The sequence below is a fragment of the Rhineura floridana genome, chromosome 10 (assembly GCF_030035675.1).
Source record: "Rhineura floridana isolate rRhiFlo1 chromosome 10, rRhiFlo1.hap2, whole genome shotgun sequence".
Lineage (NCBI taxonomy): Eukaryota > Metazoa > Chordata > Lepidosauria > Squamata > Rhineuridae > Rhineura > Rhineura floridana.
Window position 1 is genome coordinate 371,773 of NC_084489.1, and position 22,172 is coordinate 393,944.

General features: G+C 41.5%; 1 protein-coding gene across 2 annotated transcripts in view; it reads right to left on the minus strand.

Annotated features, from left to right (window-relative positions):
* Positions 1-3,929: 3,929 nt before the first annotated feature.
* The window catches only part of PDIA4 (protein disulfide isomerase family A member 4), a 34,577-nt gene continuing 16,334 nt past the window's right edge, over positions 3,930-22,172 (minus strand). For both annotated transcript variants that reach the window (XM_061586385.1, XM_061586384.1), the window contains exons 4-10: positions 18,125-18,263; positions 17,027-17,232; positions 15,128-15,286; positions 6,868-7,019; positions 5,673-5,829; positions 5,232-5,465; positions 3,930-4,574 (exon numbers count right to left, since the gene is read on the minus strand). In XM_061586385.1, the coding sequence (XP_061442369.1) occupies positions 4,159-4,574; positions 5,232-5,465; positions 5,673-5,829; positions 6,868-7,019; positions 15,128-15,286; positions 17,027-17,232; positions 18,125-18,263 (1,463 nt within the window). In that variant the 3' untranslated portion in view covers positions 3,930-4,158. The remainder of the gene's footprint in view (positions 4,575-5,231; positions 5,466-5,672; positions 5,830-6,867; positions 7,020-15,127; positions 15,287-17,026; positions 17,233-18,124; positions 18,264-22,172) is intronic.

Genomic DNA, 22,172 nt, shown 5'->3' on the forward strand with positions numbered 1-22,172 from the left:
TACATTCAATATTTCCCTCAGCACTGAAAGTTTCTTAGTAAGGACCAGCCCAACCTTGTCAAGTACAGAAGCTGACTGGACAGGCAGTTGTATCTTACTTCAGCACTGATGATGGGACTGCACTTGAAGATAGTGACCAAGCCGTTGCCTCACTCTGCTTAATGGTAGGACTATTCATATAGTGTGTTTTGAGGATGAGGATATGTAGGCAAGAGATTAAACCACAGAATTGCCATTCGAGATAGTTCTGTAGGATCTTAACACAAATCGGTTGTGTTACTTTGTGTGGGTAGAACAGCTTCCAGTGCAGTCACTCTCTCAAACAAACCAAAAACCCAAGTCTATTAATTTACATATTACTTACTTGCCAAAATAGCTTCTAATCTGCTTCTCCCTCAAGATGGTTTCCCTAATGAAAGGGCATCCTAGAACTGTAATAAAATGTTATTTTGGAAAAGGGGACAGAAGCAGTTTTTAAAAAACTTAATCCAACAGTTTCACTGTCTGAAAAACAGCAAGGAAAACAAGTCTTCAACAGTAACGATGAGGCTGTTGAATAACATCCATTTTCCTTTCCTTTGTACATAGAGCTTCCAGTTTCTCTACATTGGTATCAGCAGTTAGAAGCAACGGATTTATCTGGAAAAATTAAACAAAACGCTCCTCGCCTGCACGTATGCCGTATCTCATACTGCAGGCACATTTAGGAAACAATGCCCATTAATTCTTCCAGTTAGTGAGAAAACTGCCAGGGCAGTTACTAGCATGTATACCAGCTGACGATATAGGTAGTATTCTTGAAGACAAGCCTTTTGAGCCTCGCGTAACCCAGTTGCAGTAATAACGGGCCTTACATAATAGATTTAGAGCTGGTTCATGCATCCAGCAGAGTAGGGGCTCCAAGTTACTGAGTTTGGCCTATATGTTTTATTCATCACCTCAAAAGTAGCTATGTAAGCAAGGCTGTGATAGATGGAAGTCTATGGTGGAATTTCCCTCATTCTTGGCTACTTGTTCCATTCAAACCTGCAATGGGATTTACTTCCCTGAAATGCTTAGGCTAGATAACCATGGGGGAGAAGGGAAGGGGAGGCAGGATTGATCATTTGCACACTTATTGAGTCCAATGGGATTGCTTAGGATACGTGAAACTGATCAGGGGAAAAGGGGAGGGTAGGAAAAGGGGTAGGAAGGGAGATTGGGTGGGGCACTGGGCAAAGGAAAGCACTGTTGGCAGTATTATCTTTGGGGTTCCCACCCTTTTTATTCTACAGCAGACACATGTAGTCTCCCACCCAGATTTAAACCAAAGCTGTCACTGGCCACCAGGCATTTATTCCACTTTAAACAGTCCTGGCTTCCCCCAAAGAATCCTGGGAAGTGTAGTTTGTAAAGAGTGCTGAGAGTTTGTTTGGGGACACCCTATTCCCCTCACAGAGCTACAATCACCAGAATTCTCTGGAAAGAGGGGCTGACTGTTAAACCACTCTGGCCACTGGAGCTCTGTCAGGGAAATAGGAGTCTCCTCTCAGCACCCTTCACAAACTACACTTCCCAGGATTCTTTGGGGGAAGCCAGGACTGTTTAAAGTGGAATGTCTGGTGTGCATGTGACCACCTGATTAGCCAACTCAAACAGCTGTTAGTTTGCCTTTTAAAATACTGACATTGTACTGAGCATGCTTGCGCTATCATAAGACTCCAATGTTAATTTTATTAAATTAACTAAAATCAGCCATATATTCTAAAAAACTTTTAAACTGCAGAAGATGACAGTCAGAGTATGGGGCAAGGTCAGTAACAGTATTACAGGTACTCTGAACATGGCTGATTTTTAATTAATTCTAACAAATTATGAGACCACTGACAGAAAAAAGTCCAACAGAGGTCTGGATTTTTTTTCTCGTTTTACCCTTTGAACTCTAGATTCTCTGAGTGTTTTGTGTATCGCCATGAAAACGTAGAGGGTTGTTAAGCAAGTGTTTGAGAGTTCAGGACTGTTAAATTTTGTACAGTTTCATTTTGAAATGAGCTTATGGGAAGCAGCAAAATGGCATGGGGGTATTTTCAATTTAACATTGTGGAATGTGAAAAATCCATGCTGACTATAGTATACAGCCACTCTTGTGGCAGTATAATCAGTTTTGACAGCAATACCAGATATATGGAATGAACATCTATACATCTAGGAACGAAAAGAAAATTATTTTTAAATCAGACAACCTTATGTATCCTTGTTTCAAGGGCATTTGCAATAGTTTTGCCTATTTTCTTGAAGTGAACAAACAAGGAATATGAGGCCCTATCAGGTATACAGCTTCATTTGATTAGATAATGCTTGTGTACAGTGTTACATTCAGCAAAGATATTCAAGTTGGAATTCCTCCAATTTCATTCATCTTTCCCCCCTCACTGTGCTGTCCCTCCCACAAGCAGCTCCAGAAAGTAGCAAAATTGGGCAGTTGCTATGGCACCAAAACTAGCAGAGGGGCCACTGCTGAAATAGCTGTACCAGTTCCACTTTTCATAAAGAATCCCAGCAGATTAGACACAAACCCAAAGAAACATCTACCTACTTCTTCTACCATACCTAAAGATCCCCCAAATCCCAGAGTCAGCACTGGTCTCTTCTCCTTCCCTTTGGAGGAAAATACCACTGAACCAGAAGCACAGGTATCTTACTTTTGTCATGGGCCCCACCGAGAACTCATGGCAAAGCAAGCAGGAAGAAGGCTGGGATCCTGGGGAGGGCATTAGTGTCTGCAGAGTCTGGCTAGCAACAGCCCTGCCCCAGAGGTGCCTATTGCTGCCCGAGGAAACAGCCCCTGCTGCCCGCAACTGCGCTCCTGAGTCACCTCCGTCACAGCTTCTGGGGGGAAGGCGCAACCAGAAGAGGAGGCTGGAGAGGACTTGATTGAGTTGTCTCCACCCGTCACCAAGGATATGCTGGTGAATGTGCAGGTGTGAATGAAGTGAGGGGTCTCATCACCCCTTGTGAAGAAGTGCCCATTTGCTTGCCCAGTCTGTGTCTGGGAGACAGTTCCTGCACAAGTAGAGACCCCATCCTGAGTCTACTCAAGTGGTCTCAGGCAGTGTGTCAGGTTGCTGCACCTTTGAGTGACCATGCCTAGTCACGTCTTGTATAGTTGCAGAATGTTGTGTAGTCTTTAAGACGAGTATGAAACACTCTGATCTTAAGTTTCATATTTAACATAACAAAGAAAACACACCAGTGAGTCAGAGTCTAAATCATCCCTGCCCACTGCCAAATTTGGCCTTCAAGGCCGATCCTTATAAGGATCTGGCCTACGGATATAAAAGGATTTCCCACCCTTGTTCACACAGCCATTCACCAAAACGAAACTGACAGCACAGTCCTATGTATGGTTACTCAGAGGCAAGTCCCATTGTGTTCAATGGAGTGCATATCTAGTAGCATAAAAAAAAAATCTAAGGATGTCATCATGCTGTAGTTCACAGCTCCATCCGCTAACAGATGATGCTACAAACTACAGTGCAACAAAAGCCTTCTAAATATTGCTGCACCATTCCAGCAGTGTCAAAGTATGGTGGCCAGCAATTGATGTTCCTCCTAACTAACAATTTTTAAAATGGTATGATGCATATTTAACAATCTCAGAGCACTTAAGATTGTGTGTGGTTGGTACAATAAGGCACAGACACCATTTTCATTTAGGATTATTCTGTTCTGTACCAACACATACAAAGTGCAAAACCTTGAAGCATTTGTTCATATATTGCCATAGGTCTGGTCCAAGCACAATAGAGGTGCTCTTCCCTTTTATATCTCCATCTCTGCACTAAGAAACAAAGAGACAGAAACAACCTTATTTGGCAAAGATCTGTTTGATAACTATTAAGGTATTAAAAGCTTTGCTATGGAGTACTGAGAGAAAAAACAAGTTCAAGTTAGTCACAAAAAATAAATGTATTTTTCTCAGAACAAAACTGTTTAAACTAATAAAAACCATTCACATCAAAGAGTTCAGTGTTCAGATTTCTTTTGTAATACAAAAATCTCATACTGCATTGTTCTGCTACCCCCAAATCCTCTTTGCTTCAGTTGCTAAGTTGATTTCCCTAACCAAACTTTCAGTAACTCTGCATTGACTCTTCAACAATTATCCTTGTTCCCCTCCTAAAGCTCTTCTTTTGTCCTACTTAGTTTGGTGGCATGTTCTTCTACAAATTTGCTCAAGTTCTCCAGATCTCGTTCCCCACTTTCTAATTTAATAGGATTCTTTTTCTTATTACTAGGAGCAAAATAAATTGTGGGGAATCCTTCTACTTTGTAATTATCATTGGTGACATCATTAGCAGTAGCATCCATTTTGGCAATGATCAGATTTTTCTGGGTTTTGTATTTTTTACCCAGTTCATTATAGATGGGCTCAAGCTTCTTACAGTGTCCGCACCAGGGAGCGTAGAACTCAATGAGAACATCAGCATTTGGATCCATCACTATAGATTCAAATGTTTTACCAACTACAATCTTCACAGGACCCTTGTTATTTTTTGGTATTGGTTGGGATTTCACGATGGGTTTCAGTTTACCTACAAAAAAGAACAGAGGAACATTGTCATAAAATACCAAGTCCATTATGATTACCCTTGCAGAATTACTTCACAGAAGTTAGCAACAACACTACTAGCACATATGAGCTACTGCCAAAAAACATCAACAACCATCTCAGCTTTTGTAAAGCTTCTCAGCCTGCTAATCATGAGGGAATTCTTACGTGTCACAAGTGATCATGCAAGAAGCTATTTGCAAACCTTAGACCACAAGGTTGTTTGATGGAACTTGCCTTTCACAGCATTTGGGATACATAACATATTGGTCCTGTGGAAGAAAGAAATCCAAAATCTTGTGTGTCCCCCCTCCAACCCCACTTAACATCCAACCTGGCAAACAGTCATGAAGGACTGAGAGCTAGTTCACTATTTTGTGACATTTTGGGTAGTTTAAATAAAGGCAATTTCCTTACAATGACAAAATAATATCAGGCATGCAAAAGATAGGAGTAGATATTTGAAGGTATTTTTGATGAAATTAGACATTTGAAGGTCAAAAGGCCCTGAGTTTACAAGGTGCTTTTCTCCAGCTTCTGGGAGAGAAAGTACTAGCTTCAAGAAATTACTCATGGGCTAGTGAACCTACAACCAAGTTTAATGAAGCAAAGGTTTGTCCACAACCCAACCACAATTTACCTTTTCTGAATGAGGAAACAAATTCTCTCAGCACATCAGCGTCAAACTCTTCTGGTTCCATGGCATATTTCTTGCCACCTTCATCAAAGATAGCAGCATTGACATCCTCTCCACTGTCAATCAGTCCCAAGTCCTTCATTTCAGAAGAATAATCTTCTTCATCCGCAATTGCAAAAGTATATTCTGGGAAATCCTTAGCCACTTCTAAGACTTTATTTCGCCAGTACTGAGTAGCTGAAGAAGCCAAACACACAATGAAGTTAGAGACGTTTGGTTTGTTCTGCACCAGGGATTATATCCAACCAAGTCATTATTTTGACTAGACCCACTGAAATCCGTGGATTAGTAATGACTAAAACTTTAAGTCCACTTATTTCAATGGGTATACAAGTATGTTTTGATTGGATTCAACCCCAGGTTGACAACTTAAGTTATTCTTACCAACGCGATAATCAAAGCTGAAGTCTACTGTATAATAAACTACCACCAGAGGTCTCTTAGCATATCTCTCAGCATGGCTGGCAGTTTTGCGATGACCAGCAAGAGGCAAGGCATGCTTCACCACATGGTCTCCCACTTCAGTGGCATCAGTGGATTCCTATCCAAAGCAACAACACAAAAACAGACAAGGGACACTTAGAAGAGATCACAGCACAGAATGCCATGCGTGCACAGACCCTAACGTAAAAAACTGAAGAAACTTACAGCATGAGGGCTCTTAACAGTGTTTTACACTGCTTAGCCTCAGAAAATCTGAGTGGAAGGACATAGGGTGAGCTACAGAATTCAGGATTTCATCCTTCGCTACAGATCAACTTTGGTAACAGGTTCTGGCTATAATATTATGGAGCTCACTTCTAAGTAAATTCTGAGAGTCAAGCAGCTTATTCCGAAACATGATGGCTCCCTCCTTTCCCACAAGACAGATTTCTATCTCCTCCTCTCCACTGAGATTTATCTCTTCTGCATCCTTGCTAGGAGCCATTTCCCATTTTCTCAGGTTGTTCTCTACATCAACTGACAGCGCAGATTTTACAATCTCTCACCTCAGAACTCTCCAGGTTTGCTTCACTTGGGCATACTCAATTATCACATGTTCAGTTCAGTTGCCTCAGCTCCAGCTTTGATCCTTAAGAGGAAACCGTTCACCATTTGTAGAATTTAGGAGGAAGTTTTGATCCAATACTTATTTCACTTTTATGTGTGTGTCTGTATAGCTCTGAGTTAAGTCTGTGCAATTCCAGGAAGAGCCTTAACATCTTTACACAGAGTCGCAGTTTCACAAACAGAATACAGAAAAGTGCAACATGAAACAGCAAAACCTGCTGAAACTAAAGGCCACTGTCTGAGGTCTGCATCAGTGCATTAGAACTTCTATGCTTAATAGAAATAGTACACTAGGTTTATAATGTAAGCTGAAGCACCAAGAATCAGGAAATACAAATGAAATATAGAAATCTGACTTATTTGTATCTAATATTAAATTGTATTTTTAAATTTTTTTGTGTGTTTTAAAATTTGTATATTTGTTTTGAATGTTTTTAATTGCTGTATACTGCTCAGAGAACTTAGGCTATGGGGCAATATATAAATGTAATAAATAAATAAATAATATAGCCTTGTCATAGCTACTCACTTTAATATCCAAAACATGCATTTTAGGCTCATATTTTGATTGAAATCTTTCAGGCTGCATCACCACCAGTTTCCCAAGATCCACTTTCAAAAAGCTTGAAATCTCATTGCTGAAGGTATGATGGAACTTGTATTCTTCTCTTAGGTTGTTAGCTGAAAACAAATTATATATATTATTATACAGCCACGAGAGTGGCTGTATACTATAGCCAGCGGGGATTTTTCACATTTCGCAATGTTAAATTGAAAATACCCCCATGCCATTCTGAGGCTTCCCATAAGCTCATTTCAAAACAAAACCTTACAAAACTTATAGTCCTGAACTCAGAAATGCTTGCTTAACAATCCTGTCAATTTTCATGGCGATACACAAAACAGTTAGAGAGAATAGACAGTTCAAAGTGTAAAAAGAGACAGAAAAACCTCAGAGCCCTTTTGGACTTTTTTCTCTGAGAGTTCTCATAATCTGTTGAAATTCATTAAAAATCAGCCATGTTCACAGAGTATTAATTCTAATACTGACGTTGCCCCATACTCTGACCTTCATCTGCTGCAGTTTAAAAGTTTAAAAAATGCCCGGCTGATTTTTAATTAATTTAATAAATTTTGGCTGGGACCCAATGATAGCGCAGAGCATGCTCAGTAAGAACCAACTGTCAGAGTTCTAAAAGCCTCACAGCTGCTGGGCTTGCCTAATCAGGCGCCACTCCCACACCAGACTTTGATTTCATGTGAGACAGTCATGGCTTCTGTGATGCGTCCTTCCCTGGCTCTCCCTGTCAGGTTCCTACCTGCTCGTGGTTACTGCCTGTCTCTAGGCACCACCAGGGACTCCACCAGTCCGGACCGCACTCTCTTATGGTTTACCTATCCGCTCTAGCACAGATCTCAACAGATCCCCCTGCTAGGCAACCACCAGTAACGTCCCAATACTAGTATTCCCAGAGACTCTGAATACTGGTATTGTTATTCTCTTCACCGCTGCCACCATTTGTTACAGTTCCCCTTCAGCCTTGGTCATTACCTTACCCTCCCTTCTGGTCTGTGAAACCCCAGCCAAGGATCAGGCCTTTGGTAAACCAAATTAAGTATTTATTAAAGACAACAAAGATAACAAGATTAACAAGATTTCTTCTTAAGGCACATAAGCATATGGTTTTACTCAATACTAATCCGAACTCCACCTCCCTCCTGGTAAACAACTCTCTAAACCCCACCAAGCAACCCACTCAGTTCTCTTCTCCCCCTAGATTCCACTCTCCCTCTTCCTTTTATACATTCAGCCATTTTAAACACTCAGCCAATCATCTTGCATTCTACTGCCCATTCACTCCCCCTCTTTCACTCCACTTACCATGTATCTTCTAAAACAACAACACTTACCATATATACATTAATATAGGAACATCACATTCCCCCCCCCCTTACACAACAGCAGAGTATTATTCCTGTTCCAGGATTTATACGTCGCGTTAACAAATAAAAGTCTCTATGGGGAAAATGTCTTTCTTTGTTCCTCTGTCTGGTCACGTCACTGCAGTCCCAGCCACTTGCCTGGAAAGTCCATCGGCCAGTACATTGTCCTTGCCTTTTATGAACTGGAAGTCCACTTGATAGTCCTGTAGGGCCCAGGACCACCTCTGCAGCATAGTGTTATGGTTTTTCATAGTCTGCAACCATAACAAGGCCCGATGATCCGTAGCCACTGTGAATCTTCGTCCCCACACGTATGGGCGCAACTTGTTCAGTCCCCACACGACCGCTAGGCACTCCTTCTGGACCGACGAATAGTTTTTCTCCCTCGGCGTCAGCTTGCGACTCAGGTACGCCACTGGATGTCTGGTGCCTTCTCTCTCCTGCAGCAAGACGACTCCCAGCGCGAGGTCCGACACATCTGTAGCCATGATGAATGGTTTCTCATAGTCTGGTGCTATTAATATGGGTCCTTGGCACAAGGCTTGCTTCAGTAGATCAAAAGCCTTCTGACATTCATCCGTCCATACCACACGCTCAGAACACTTCTTCTTTGTTAATTCATGCAAGGGGGTTGCTATTTCCCCAAAATTTCTCACAAACTTCCTATAAAATCCAGCCACACCCAGAAATGCCCTTACTTGTTTTTTGGTTAAGGGGATCGGCCACGCTTGTATTGCCTCCACCTTGCTCCATAAGGGGGTGATTTTCCCACTCCCTACCTTATGTCCTAAATAGATTACTTCCTTTAGTCCAAACTGGCATTTCTTAGCTTTTATTGTGAGGCCTGCTTTTCTTAAGGCCTCCAATACTGTTGTCAGGTGTTGGACATGCTCAGGCACCGACTTGCTAAAAATGGCCACGTCATCAATATAAGCCACTGCAAAATCTGACATGCCTCGCAACACAGTATTGATTAGCCTCTGAAATGAACTTGGTGAGTTCCTTAATCCCATGGGTAAGGTCACAAACTCATATAACCCATCTGGTGTACTGAAGGCAGTTTTGGCTATGGAGTGCTCGTCTAGTTCCATTTGCCAAAATCCTTTACAGAGATCTAGTGTAGAGATAATGGTTGCTGCCCCCAATAACTCTAACATAGCGTCTACCCTAGGCATAGGATACGCATCTGGGACAGTAATTTTATTGATTAGCCGATAATCAATGCAAAACCTTGTCGTTCCATCTTTTTTCGGAACCAGGACAATACTTGAGGCCCAGGGACTGATGGATTCCCTGATCACTCCTACTTCCAGCATATCTTCCACCTCCTTTTTGATCTCATTCAAAACTTTCCCATTCACACGGTACGGAACAGATCTGATTGGGGCATGATCTCCAGTATCAATGGAGTGTATAACTATACTGGTTTGGCCAGGTTTGTTGCTAAAGAGATTCCTATAGGGTTTCAAAACTCTCAGAATCTCTTCTTTTACTTCCTCCTTCACCTCCTCTGACCATTCCACTTGATCTACCCCTCCTTTGTCTTTGCTTTCCTGTCCCAAATCTGGAAGTTCAGGCCCACTTCCCTCAGGGAATAAGGTAACTTGCAACACCTGTACATCCCTGGTATGGTAAGGCTTTAACATATTTACATGAACCACTTTGCTTTTGTTTAATTGGTCTGTGGTGATTACATATGTCACTGTGTCAAGCCTTTCTCTGATGGTATATGGTCCTTCCCAGTTAGCCTGTAATTTGTCATGTTTCCTGGGTATGAACGCCATAACCATATCTCCCACATCATACACACGTTCTCTGGCTGTTCTGTCATACCAGTAACTTTGCTTCTCCTGTGCATGACTCAAATTCTCTTTCACTACTTCCATCATTGATGTTAATTTATTGCGGAATTCCAATACAAAATCTACTACAGAAGTTTTGTACTCTCCCAGAGTTCCTTCCCATGAATTTTTTAGCAGTTCCAAAGGTCCCCTCACTTTTCTAGTAAACATTAGTTCAAAGGGTGAGAAGCCTGTTGACTCCTGAGGGACTTCTCTGTATGCAAATAAGAAGCATCCCAACCATTCATCCCAGTCTTGTGGGTGATCTTGAACATAGCTTCTTATCATGCCCTTCAAAACTCCATTGAATCTCTCAGTTAGCCCATTAGTGGTGGGATGGTAAGTAGTGGTCTTTAGATGTTTTAGACCACAACATTTCCACATACATTCCATCACTTCTCCCATGAATACACTGCCTTGATCTGTCAGCACTTCATGAGGGAAACCCAGCCTCATAAAGATTTTTAATAAAGCCTCTGCCACTACAGGGGCTTCTACAGATCTCAGTGCTTCTGCGTCTGGGTACCTGGTGGCAAAATCCACCACCACCACTAGATATTTCTTGCCATGCCTTGTGGGTTTGGAAAAAGGGCCCACCAAATCTATTCCCACTCTATAAAAGGGTTGTCCAATTATAGGAAGGGGCTTTAAGGGTGCCTTGGTCTTTACGCCACTTTTTCCCACCTTTTGGCATATTCCACAAGATAAACAATGTTGTTTTACATCCTTGGAGATATTTGGCCAATAATAATGTGCAGCCAATCTCCTCTTGGTCTTTTTTATTCCCAGATGTCCTGCACATGGGACATCGTGGGCTACCTCTAGCAATCTGGTTCTGTATTTGCTAGGTACTATCAATTGCTTCACTGGTTCACATTCATCCTTTCTCTCAGCAGGCATCCACAGTCTATATAAAATCCCATTCTCACACACAACTTGATTCCTCAGTTTGTCAGTGAAAGGAATCTGTTGGGTCAGCGCTTGTTCCTTTATCTGCTTCAGACTTATATCTTTATGCAGCTCTTCCCTGAAATGCTCTGTCTCTTCCCCAGAGACCACTTGATACAGTTTGTCTTCTTCAGCAGGCCTGCTAGTGGTTGCTATGGTGACCTGAGGCTGGTTAACAGATTCCACCCTGTTTGTTTCAGCCCCCCTTAATATGGCTTCTTTTTCTCTGCCAATTTGCTGTCTGGTCACTACATATATTTTCCCCTGTGCCCCCATAACATCTCTTCCCAGTATTACTGGTTCTTGTTGCTGGGCATTAATACCAACTTTATATTGGCCCTTTCGGCCTCTCCATTCCATTTTCACTAGGGCCACAGGCAAACTCTCTGGTTGACCCCTCACTCCTTGGATAGTCACTGTTTCCTGAGGTAATATTTCTTCAGATTTTATTAAATCTGGCCTCAGTAATGTCTGAGCAGCACCAGTGTCAAGCAATGCCCAATAAGTTGCCCCTTGTACACTCACTTCCTCTCTCAGACTTGAATCAAGGTCTGTTACTTCTGTCCAGTTTATCTGGCAAAACTGAACCTTTTTCGCTGTTTCTAAAGCCTTGGGCTCTGTTTTCACTGCCCTTGTCTGAGCAGGATTATTAATGGGGTTGGCAACCTCACATTGAAAACGTAGGTGCCCTGGTCTACCACATTTGTAGCATAATTTCTCCTCACTTTTAGGGTACACAGATCCACTCTGGGGTGTCCTGTGCCCTTCAGATTTTAATGGAGGACTCACTCGCTGTGGTACCACATCCCTTCTGCCAGCACTATATGGTTTGGGTTTAAACTCTCTTGATGTTTTCCCCACCCAGCCAGTTCTATTGGAGGCGAAGTGATCCGCCATCTCTGCGGCCTCCTGCACCGATGTAGGGGAACGGTCTTTGACCAGGAGCCATTTCTGGTGGTAACTGATGGTATAATTGATCCAGTATCATGAGGCTTTTCACCTCTTCCACTGACTGAGCTTTGGCACTACTCATCCACTTTCCAAATATATCCATCAACTTTGCTCCCAGTTCCACAAAAGACCTCCCTGTCTGTATCTGGCAGTTTCTGAAAAGCTTTCTAAAATAATCAGGCCCCAGTCTGAATCTTTTAAACACTGCTTCTTTGAATTCAGCATAGGTGACAGGCCTGTCTGAGGGGAAATATTGGTATACCTCAGCCAATTCCCCTTTAATCAGGTTTGATAAATACTGCATGTATTTATCTTCAGGTAGCCCCCACAACTGAGCTGCTTTTTCAAAGGTGCTGAGGTAAATTTGAGGATCTTGACCAGGCTCATAGACAGCAAAGTCCTTTGGAGTAATTTTTATTTTTGCTCCATCTCTGTCTTTCCTTGTCTCCTCAGAGTGAAATTTCTCTCTATCAAATTTTAACTTTTCTACTTGTAATTCAGCATCCAATGCTTGTTGCTTCTCCCTCTCCTCAAACCCCAATCTCATTCTCTCAATTTCCAACTCCCTCTGTTTTTCCTTCTCTGCACCTTCCATCCTCAATCTCTCAGCTTCCATCTTCAATCTCTCAGCTTCCATCTTCAATCTCTCAGCTTCCATCTTCAATCTCTCAGCTTCCAACTCCCTCTGCTTGTCTTTTTCCTCAGCCTCCCATCTTAACTTCTCTCTCAAGTACTCTATATAAGCGGGATTGCTTAAATATCCTTCTGGGGTCTCTTCCCTGACAGGTTGTTTTTGCTGGGCAGTAGCAAATCCTATAAGTGCTACCCTCAATTCATCTACCCCTTTACCCTCGTGAGGTAAATTGAATGTTATGCACTTCTCCACCAGCTCCTCTCTTTTCATTTTTATGTATTCAGCCATGGTGTTTGAGTTCACTCACTCTTTGCCACACACTCTTTGCCAGTCACTCTCACAAGAAATCTTGTTTTGTTATTTCTGTTTGCCACACCACTGTTCTGGATTCTCTAGTATTCGTATCTGGATTCTCTGTTGTTCATATCCCACCGCTACTGACACCACATGTGATGCGTCCTTCCCTGGCTCTCCCTGTCAGGTTCCTACCTGCTCGTGGTTACTGCCTGTCTCTAGGCACCACCAGGGACTCCACCAGTCCGGACCGCACTCTCTTATGGTTTACCTATCCGCTCTAGCACAGATCTCAACAGATCCCCCTGCTAGGCAACCACCAGTAACGTCCCAATACTAGTATTCCCAGAGACTCTGAATACTGGTATTGTTATTCTCTTCACCGCTGCCACCATTTGTTACAGTTCCCCTTCAGCCTTGGTCATTACCTTACCCTCCCTTCTGGTCTGTGAAACCCCAGCCAAGGATCAGGCCTTTGGTAAACCAAATTAAGTATTTATTAAAGATAACAAAGATAACAAGATTAACAAGATTTCTTCTTAAGGCACATAAGCATATGGTTTTACTCAATACTAATCCGAACTCCACCTCCCTCCTGGTAAACAATTCTCTAAACCCCACCAAGCAATCCACTCTTTCTCTTCTCCTCCCTATTCCACTCTCACTCTTCCTTTTATACATTCAGCCATTTTAAACACTCAGCCAATCATCTTGCATTCTACTGCCCATTCACTCCCCCTCTTTCACTCCACTTACCATGTATCTTCTAAAACAACAACACTTACCATATATACATTAATATAGGAACATCACAGCTTCCCTCAAAGAATCCTGGGAAGTGTAGTTTGTGAAGGGTGCTAAGAGACTCCTATTCCCGAGAGAATGGTTTAACAGTCAGCCACTCTGATTGAAGGTCTGTGAGGGGGACAGGCCGTCTCCTAGCAACTCTCAGCACCCTTCACTAACTACACTTCCCAGGATTCTTTGAGAGAAGCCATGACTGTCCAAAGTGAAATAAAGGCCTGGTGTGGATGTGGCCAGGGTTTAAATTTGGGTGGGAGGCTACATGTGTCTGCTGTAGAATAAAAAGGTGGGGGAAAGCCTGAAAAAGAACGATTCTGTTTCCTTTTGGAAAGGAAAGGGGCTTCCCTTCTGCCCAGTGCCCACCCACCCAATCTCCTCCCCTCCCACTCCCTGCCCCTTCCCTGGGTCAGTGTTGGACTAGGACCTGGGAGACCAGGGTTCGAATCCCCACACAGCCATGAAGCTGACTGGGTGACCTTGGGCCAGTCACTGCCTCATAGCCTCAGAGGAAGGCAATGGTGAAATCACCTCTGAATACCATTTACCATGAAAACCCTATGCAAAGGGTCGCAATAGGTGGGGATTGACTTGAAGGCAGTCCATTTTCATTTTCAAACATGATTGCATAGAAATAGATCCCACTGAACTCAAAAAATATGCAAATGATCAAACTCACCTTCCCTTCTCCTTCCTATCCCCTCCTCTTGCCCCTTCCCTCCGCCTTTCTTTGCCCCTCACTCCCCATCCCCTTCCAATCCCCTCTTTCTCCTTCGCCTTCCCCCTCCTCCCCTTCCTCCTCCCCATGGTCAGTTTTACCTATCTTAAACATGATTGCACGGAAGTAAATACCACTGAACTCTATAAGCATGCAAATGATCAAACCTGCTCTCCCCTCCACCTTTCTTTGCCCCCCTCCAATATGCTCCTTCCCACTCCCCCTCCTCCCCCCCCATGGTCAGTGTTTCCTATCCTAACCAAGATTGCATAGGAGTAAATCCCATTGAAAATAAGCATGCAAATGATCAGACCTGCTTTTCCCCTCTCCTCTCCCTTCCTCCTCCCCTGCCCACTCCCTCCCTCCCTCCCCCAGTCAGTTTTACCTATCCTAAGCATGATTGCATGGGAGTAAATCACACTGAATGCAAATGATCAAACCTGTCCTTCTCCTCCCCTCCCCATCCTGCCTCTTCTCCTCCCAGTCCTCCCCTCTGCATTTCCTCCTCCTCCTCCCCTCCCCATCCTCTGTGGTCAGTTTCACCTATCCTAAGCATGATTGCAGGGGAGTAAATCCCATTGAACTCAATAAGCATTCTCAGAAAGTTTTACAAAGCACTTTCCAGGTATAGGTACTGACAAATAAAGGAAGGGCTTACCAGCATCTTGATACAGTTGGTAGGCTGGATCCTGGTCTCCTTTAAACACCCCAATAACAATAACATCATCTCCATCTTTCACAAGTTCTTGTACCTGTTTGATAGCCTGTATCTGTTTGGATGGAGGGCCAGCTTGTTCTATCATGTAATCAACAATGCCTGGTAACAAAAAGGAACACACAGTCCTATGTTATTGCTTAACAAAAAGCATTAGGTCAGTAGCATTTTATTGTTTTAAGTGAAGAATGGCCATGTTTTTATAAGGGTTCTCTTCCCTGAAAGAGGCATTATGGCCACTAAAGCTGGATGGCAACAACATGTTGCAAAAACTTTGGCTTTGCCCACCCCTCCCCTCAACAAACGGAGGATGTGGCTTTATCTTTGCTAGTTGTTTTAATGTATGCTGCTATTACTTATGCTTCATTGTTGTTTTATCTGTTACTGTTTTTAATGCTATCTGATAAACCACCCTGAACATTTTCAAATTGAAAGCAGGAATATATATATATAAAAACAAAATTTATTTAGAAACAAATACAAGCAGAATTAGGACTAAAAACAGTTTAAGATGCTATTATTTTAAAGTACAAAGTTTACCCAATTTTTCAGGTTGGTTCAAAAACATTACCTTTGTGCTATAGTTACTGTTTGTCTGAGGATGGTTTCCTGATGCTCTGTTAATGTCACATTTTCATAATCATATAAGCACTTCCCATACCAGGGTCAGCAGCTCTGATGGGAGTGAATCAGAGAGACGCTGGTGTGGAAAGTACCCAAGCTATGTGGAACTTGAAATGGTACCAATGCAACATGGGAACAGCAACTAAGGTAAGTTGGAAAAAGGAAAATATATATTTAGCCCCAATATGTAGGCCTAAATTAAGGGTACCATCCTACTCAGCAACTAGAATTGGCTTTTGATTTACAGCATTTTGCCAATCTATAAATCAATCACACCCTAGAAACATTGAAGCTATTGATGGAGTAAGTTTTGACGTCATGCTAGGGCCTTCAAATTTGCTCTTATCTGTGCTTATACATCAGAACTCCCTATTGTTTTTTCAAGTTTGTACCCTCTTGACCAAAATTAATAAATCACCCAAATAGGAGCCCATTTAAGCATGTAATCAATCCTGGGCAAATGTAATTCGTGATCTGGGCAATTACAAATAAGGCTAGCAGTAGCTCAATCACTTTCACTATATTTTCAGCTGCCATAATTTGGAAAACTGCTCTTGGCAATCTCCACACTTACCCAGATATTGTGTGCGCCCATGTATGTATGTGCCTTAGAAAGGCCAGGGCCGTTTGCATGGGGATGAAAATGTAGTCTGCTAATGGTTTTCAAATTATAATCTGGAAAGCCCTGCGGTTCCTCAACCCTGACGTGGTCAGCAGGAAAGTAAGTTATAGTGGACAAGCTTCCCAAGACGAAAACCTATCTGACATGAAGTTCAGTAATCCTAGCTGTTACCCTGTATGCAGAAATACTTGCAATTTGCTGAGGTTCTGGGATAGATCTGTAGGGGTTTCTCAATAGGTGTGGAAAGTACTCTCCAAGGCTAGAAACTTAAACCCTATTATGTGAACAGGCCCCCAAAGAAATAAGATTCTGCTCTCTTCCTCCATTGATAATTTTCATGGTTAAGCCATAAACTATCTATAACATTTCAAAACAAACTGCACATAGTGACTAATCACAGACCAATTGTAGGGAGCATGAATGGTGTATTAGAAACAAGTAATGCTGCAGCACACTGAATACAGCTCCAATACAGAAATTCCAGGGTAGTTTTTATTTTATATTTAAAAAAAATATTGAGAGTGTAAAAGAAACCACAAGGAGGAAGAAATTCACAGGTTCATTGGAAAGAAGAAAGAGAAGGTGCTTTACTATACCATATTTTTCTCTTGGGCCATTGTAGTCAAAAGGTTTCCCCTTGCGGAAGATCTTGAGCATTGGGTACCCCGAGACATCAAATCTCTTTGCAAGGTTTGTTTCAGCAGTAGCATCAACTTTAGCAAGGAGGATAGGAGGAGTTCGCTTGCTAAGCTCCTTAGCTGCTTTCTCATATTCTGGAGCCAATCTCTTGCAGTGTCCACACCTAAATAGGGGAAAGAAAGGGCAAGTCACACTCAAAAGCTCTCTAAGTGATCTTTAAAGATGGAAAGAAATTTACTCTCACAACTGGAGAAGAGAGGGATGAGATAATCCTGGATTTGACCCTGATATTTTAAACTTTGTGGGTCTGTTGAGGCAATTTATTAAAAGCTAATGCCTTGATTGGGCCTGATAAAATATCACAACATAAATTTACACAGGTTACAACTGTGTAAATCTATTTTACAGGTAAGTGGCCTGGAGATGCAGCAGGTTTGAGAATATTTGTCAATATTTTCTACTGAATGCACAAGCTCACATAAAAGAATGGGAAGCTGTAGATAATGGGCTGTTTATCCATTCTGATGTGGCTTTAATAAAATGGATAAATATATGCGAAGTTGTTTATCTAGTTGCTCCTTTAAATATTTCAGACCTAACACATGCAGTGATAATCCAAATCTGCATCAAGATCTAAGAGACTGAATGGATACTTGTCAATATTCAAACATAGCAAACAGGAAGGCAGAAATAAGCAACAATTTTGCAAATCCTCATCTCAAAATATTTGAAGTTTTAATTTAAGTAGAATGCATGCCACAAACCTAACAAGACTACATTATTTTTTTACGCATTAAAGGCCAGACACAAAACCAATGATGGTCATACTCCAAGTAGACCCACTGAAATAATGGGATTAAATCACTTAAATCCATTTACTGTATTTCAGTGGGTCTATACTGAGTATTAAAATACTGAGTATTAAAATACCACAGGAAAAGGATTCTGCTAAAATTCTGCATCAGGGCAGGGTACACAAGGTCTACTCATAATTTCTCTATCAAATGAAGGAAGGCATAAAGCCTGTGAAGACAAAAAATACCCTTCCTTCTTACCATGGAGCATAGAATTCAACCAGGATTATGTCAGCCTCATTCACGGTTTCATCAAAGTTATTGCTAGTCAACACTAATGTGGCTTCAGGTGGAGGGATCCAATCAGGCTGTGAAACGTCTCTCACTTTGGCCACAATTTCTACAAAAAAAGGAATAAAGAGATACAAAGAACTAATTTTTATTCTGAACTAGCAAAGTAAGTTATTAGGACAGGTGGGGTATATGCAAAGGGAAGGATTTTTTACTGCAAGGACTCTTCATCCCTATAACATGCATCTCATCCCTATAAGGACCATAGCAGAGGCAACCAGGTCATTCAATATCAGGGCAAATTTTGTAGTTACCACAAAGTACTCTCAAAATGGAGCTTTTCATCCAGACTCAGAGGAAGGCAATGGTAAACCACCTCTGAATAACGCTTACCATGAAAATCCTATGAACAGAGTATCCAAAATGCAACATGAGATAGTGCTGGAAGATGAGACCCCCAGGTCAGAAGGCACTCACCGAGCTACTGGGGAAGAACAAAGGACAAGTACGAGTAGTGCTGTGACTAATGATGCAACTGGGCCAAAGCCAAAAGGAAGCCCAGAGGTTGATGTGCACAGATGCGAAAGGAGTGTCTGAAGTTGTATGACGTACACAATAGGAACGTGGAATGTGAGAAGCATGAACCAAGGAAAGTTAGAAATTGTCAAACAAGATATGGAACGTAGCAGCAATACAATACGTGGCGTGAATAAATTAAAATGGACAGGAATGGGACATTTTCATTCAGGCAACTACAAAATATTTTATGCAGGAAATGAGAAATTAAGAAGAAATGGGGTTGCTTTAATAGTGAGAAGTGATGTAGCAAAAGAAATTAGGAGCTACAACGAGCAAATGGTATCAATGAGAGTCAACGGGAAACCTATCAACATAACCATCATCCAAGTCTATGCTCCAACAGCAAATGCAGAAGAGGAATTGGAGAGATTTTATGCAGAAGTACAGGAAGAAATTGATCACACACCAAAACAAGATGTGCTGACAATCATGGGGGACTGGAATGCAAAAGTAGGGAACAGAGAAGAACTAGGAACTGTGGGAAAATGGGGCTTAGGAGATAGAAACAAAGCAGGAGAGAGACTTATTGAATTCTGTGAAGCCAATAATTTTTTTTTTGCAAACACATTTTTTGAACAACCAAAACAACGAATATACACATCGACATCACCAAATGGTTAATATAGGAATCAAATTGATTATATAATTGGAAGCAGAAGATGGAGAAGTTGCATATTTTCTGCGAAAACAAGACCAGGAGAAGACTGTGGTACAGATCATGAACTGCCAATACAGAAAATCAGAGTAAAGCTAAAGAAGAAGTATGAAAGAATCATAACGCCAAGATACAATTTAAACAACATTCCAGAAGAATATAAAGAGCAAATAAGGAACAGATTTGAGGCCTAAAACTTAGTTAATAGAGAACCAGAAGAACTATGGATTGAAGCAAGCGACATTATCACAGAAACACCTAAATGCAGTAATACAGCGACTAGTATTATATGGACAAAGAGAACTATTACAACAACTATTGTATAAAAATAGAAGAGGGCAACAAAAAAGGTAGAACAAGAGCTTTTTTCCAAAAGATTAGAGAAATTAAAGGGAAATTTAAACGAGTAGGGGTGTTGAATAATCAACAGGGGAATACACTGACTGACTGAGATAAAATAAAAGGAAGATGGAAACAATACACTGAACAACTATATAAAAGAGATGCAAGGATGACAGATTCATTCGCGGAGGAACCATATTATGATAAATCAAATAATAAATAAATAAATGAACCAGAAATCTTAGAAAGCGAGGTGGAAGCTGCTCTTAAAATACTTGGAAGAAAAAAAATCACCAGGAATAGATGGCATACCAATAGAGTTGCTACAGGTTACTGAGACTAAATCTGTCCATATTTTGACCAAAATTTGTCAACAAATATGGAAAACAAAACAATGGCCAACAGACTGGAAGCGTTCAATATATATCCCAATTCCAAAGAAAGGGGATCCCAGGGAATGCAGTAATTATCGAACTATTGCCTTAATATCCCATGCAAGTAAAGTAATGCTCAAGATTCTACAACAAAGGCTCTTACCATATATGGAGCGAGAAATGCCAGATGTCCAAGCTGGATTTAGAAAGTGAAGAGGTACCAGAGATCATATCACAAACATATGTTGGATAATGGAACGGACTAAGGAATTTCAGAAGAAAATCACCCTGTACTTTATAGATTATAGCAAAGCCTTTGATTGTGAAAAACTATAGAATGCTTTAAAAGAAATGGAGGTGCCACAGCATCTGAGTGTTCTGATGCACAACCTATACTCTGGACAAGAGGCTACTGTAAGGACAGAACATGGAGAAACTGATTGGGTCCCCACTGGAAAGGGTGCAAGACGGGTGTATTTTATCACCCTATTTTTATTTAATCTATACGCAGAACATATCATACGGAAAGGGACTGGACCAAGATGAAGGAGGTGTGAAAATTGGCTGATGAAAGTTAAAGAGGAAAGCAGAAAAGCAAGACTACAGCTGAATGTCAAAAAGACTAAAGTAATGACAAAAGATAAAGGTGTCCCTGCACTTGTAGTGCGAGTCCGACTCTTAGGGTGACGTCTCGCGACGTTTACTAGGCAGACTGTATATATGGGGTGGGATTGCCAGTGCCTTCCCCGTCCTTTCTTTACCCCCCAGCATATGCCGGGTACTCATTTTACCGACCACGGATGGATGGAAGGCTGAGTGGACCTCGACCCCTTTTACCGGAGATTCAACTTCCTCCTTCCGTTGGAATCTAACTCCGGCCGTGAGCAGAGCTTTCGGCTGTGTTACCACCGCTTACCATTCTGCGCCACGGAGGATCTAAAGTAATAACAGAAGATTTATGTAACTTTGAAGTTGACAACGAGGACATTGAACTTGTCAACGATTATCAATACCTTGGCACAGTCATTAACCAAAATGGAGACAATAGTCAAGAAATTAGAATAAGTCTAGGACTGGGGTGAGTAGTTATGAGAGAACTAGAAAAGGTCCTCAAATGCAAAGATGTATCACTGAACACTCAAGTCAAGATCATTAAGACCATGGTATTCCCTATCTCTATGTATGGCTGTGAAAGTAGGACAGTGAAAAAGTAAGTAAGAGAAAAATCAACTCATTTGAAATGTGGTGTTGGAGGAGAGCTTTGTGCATACCATGGACTGTGAAAAAGACAAATAATTGGGTGTTAGATCAAACTAAACCAGATCTTATCACTAGAAGCTAAAATGATGAAACTGAGGCTATCATACTTTGGACACCTAATGAGAAGGCATGATTAACCAGAAAAGACAATAATGCTGGGAAAAACAGTAGAAAAAGAGGAAGGCCAAACAAGAGATGGATTGATTCCATAAAAGGAGCCACAGACTTGAACTTACAAGAGCTGAACAGGGTGGTTTATGACAGATGCTACTGGAGGTTGCTGATTCATAGGGTTGCCATAAGTCATAATCAACTTGAAGGCACATAACACACACACACAGGAGAAAAGTATGACAGCCATTTCTTTATGTGGAAATAAAGATGTATACTAAAGGATAATATTGCAATGCAGGCTAAATATGTTCCCTGCCTATTCCTATCCACATACAAACAGAATTCAACATGGGTCTAAGTCATGTTACAGTATGACAGCACACTGGGTACTGTTTTAAGAAATAAAATATACAGGGGAACAATCTCTGTCTACATGCCACCATCAGTCTTCCAACTACCCATTTGGGAGAGCTACAAAACTGGTAGGCCTTGAACTTCCACTTTGTGACCCATTGAATTAAAGATGTATGCAAATAAGTCCTTATTCTTAACTGACACTGATGTCAAATTCTAGACTGCAGTTCTAATATTGTACGTAGAAAAGAATTTATTACCAGCAGTACTCCAGATTTATTCCTAGCTGACATCCTCTAGAAAATCCTTCAGTAAACATTAGTTATTTTCCCTGGTGATG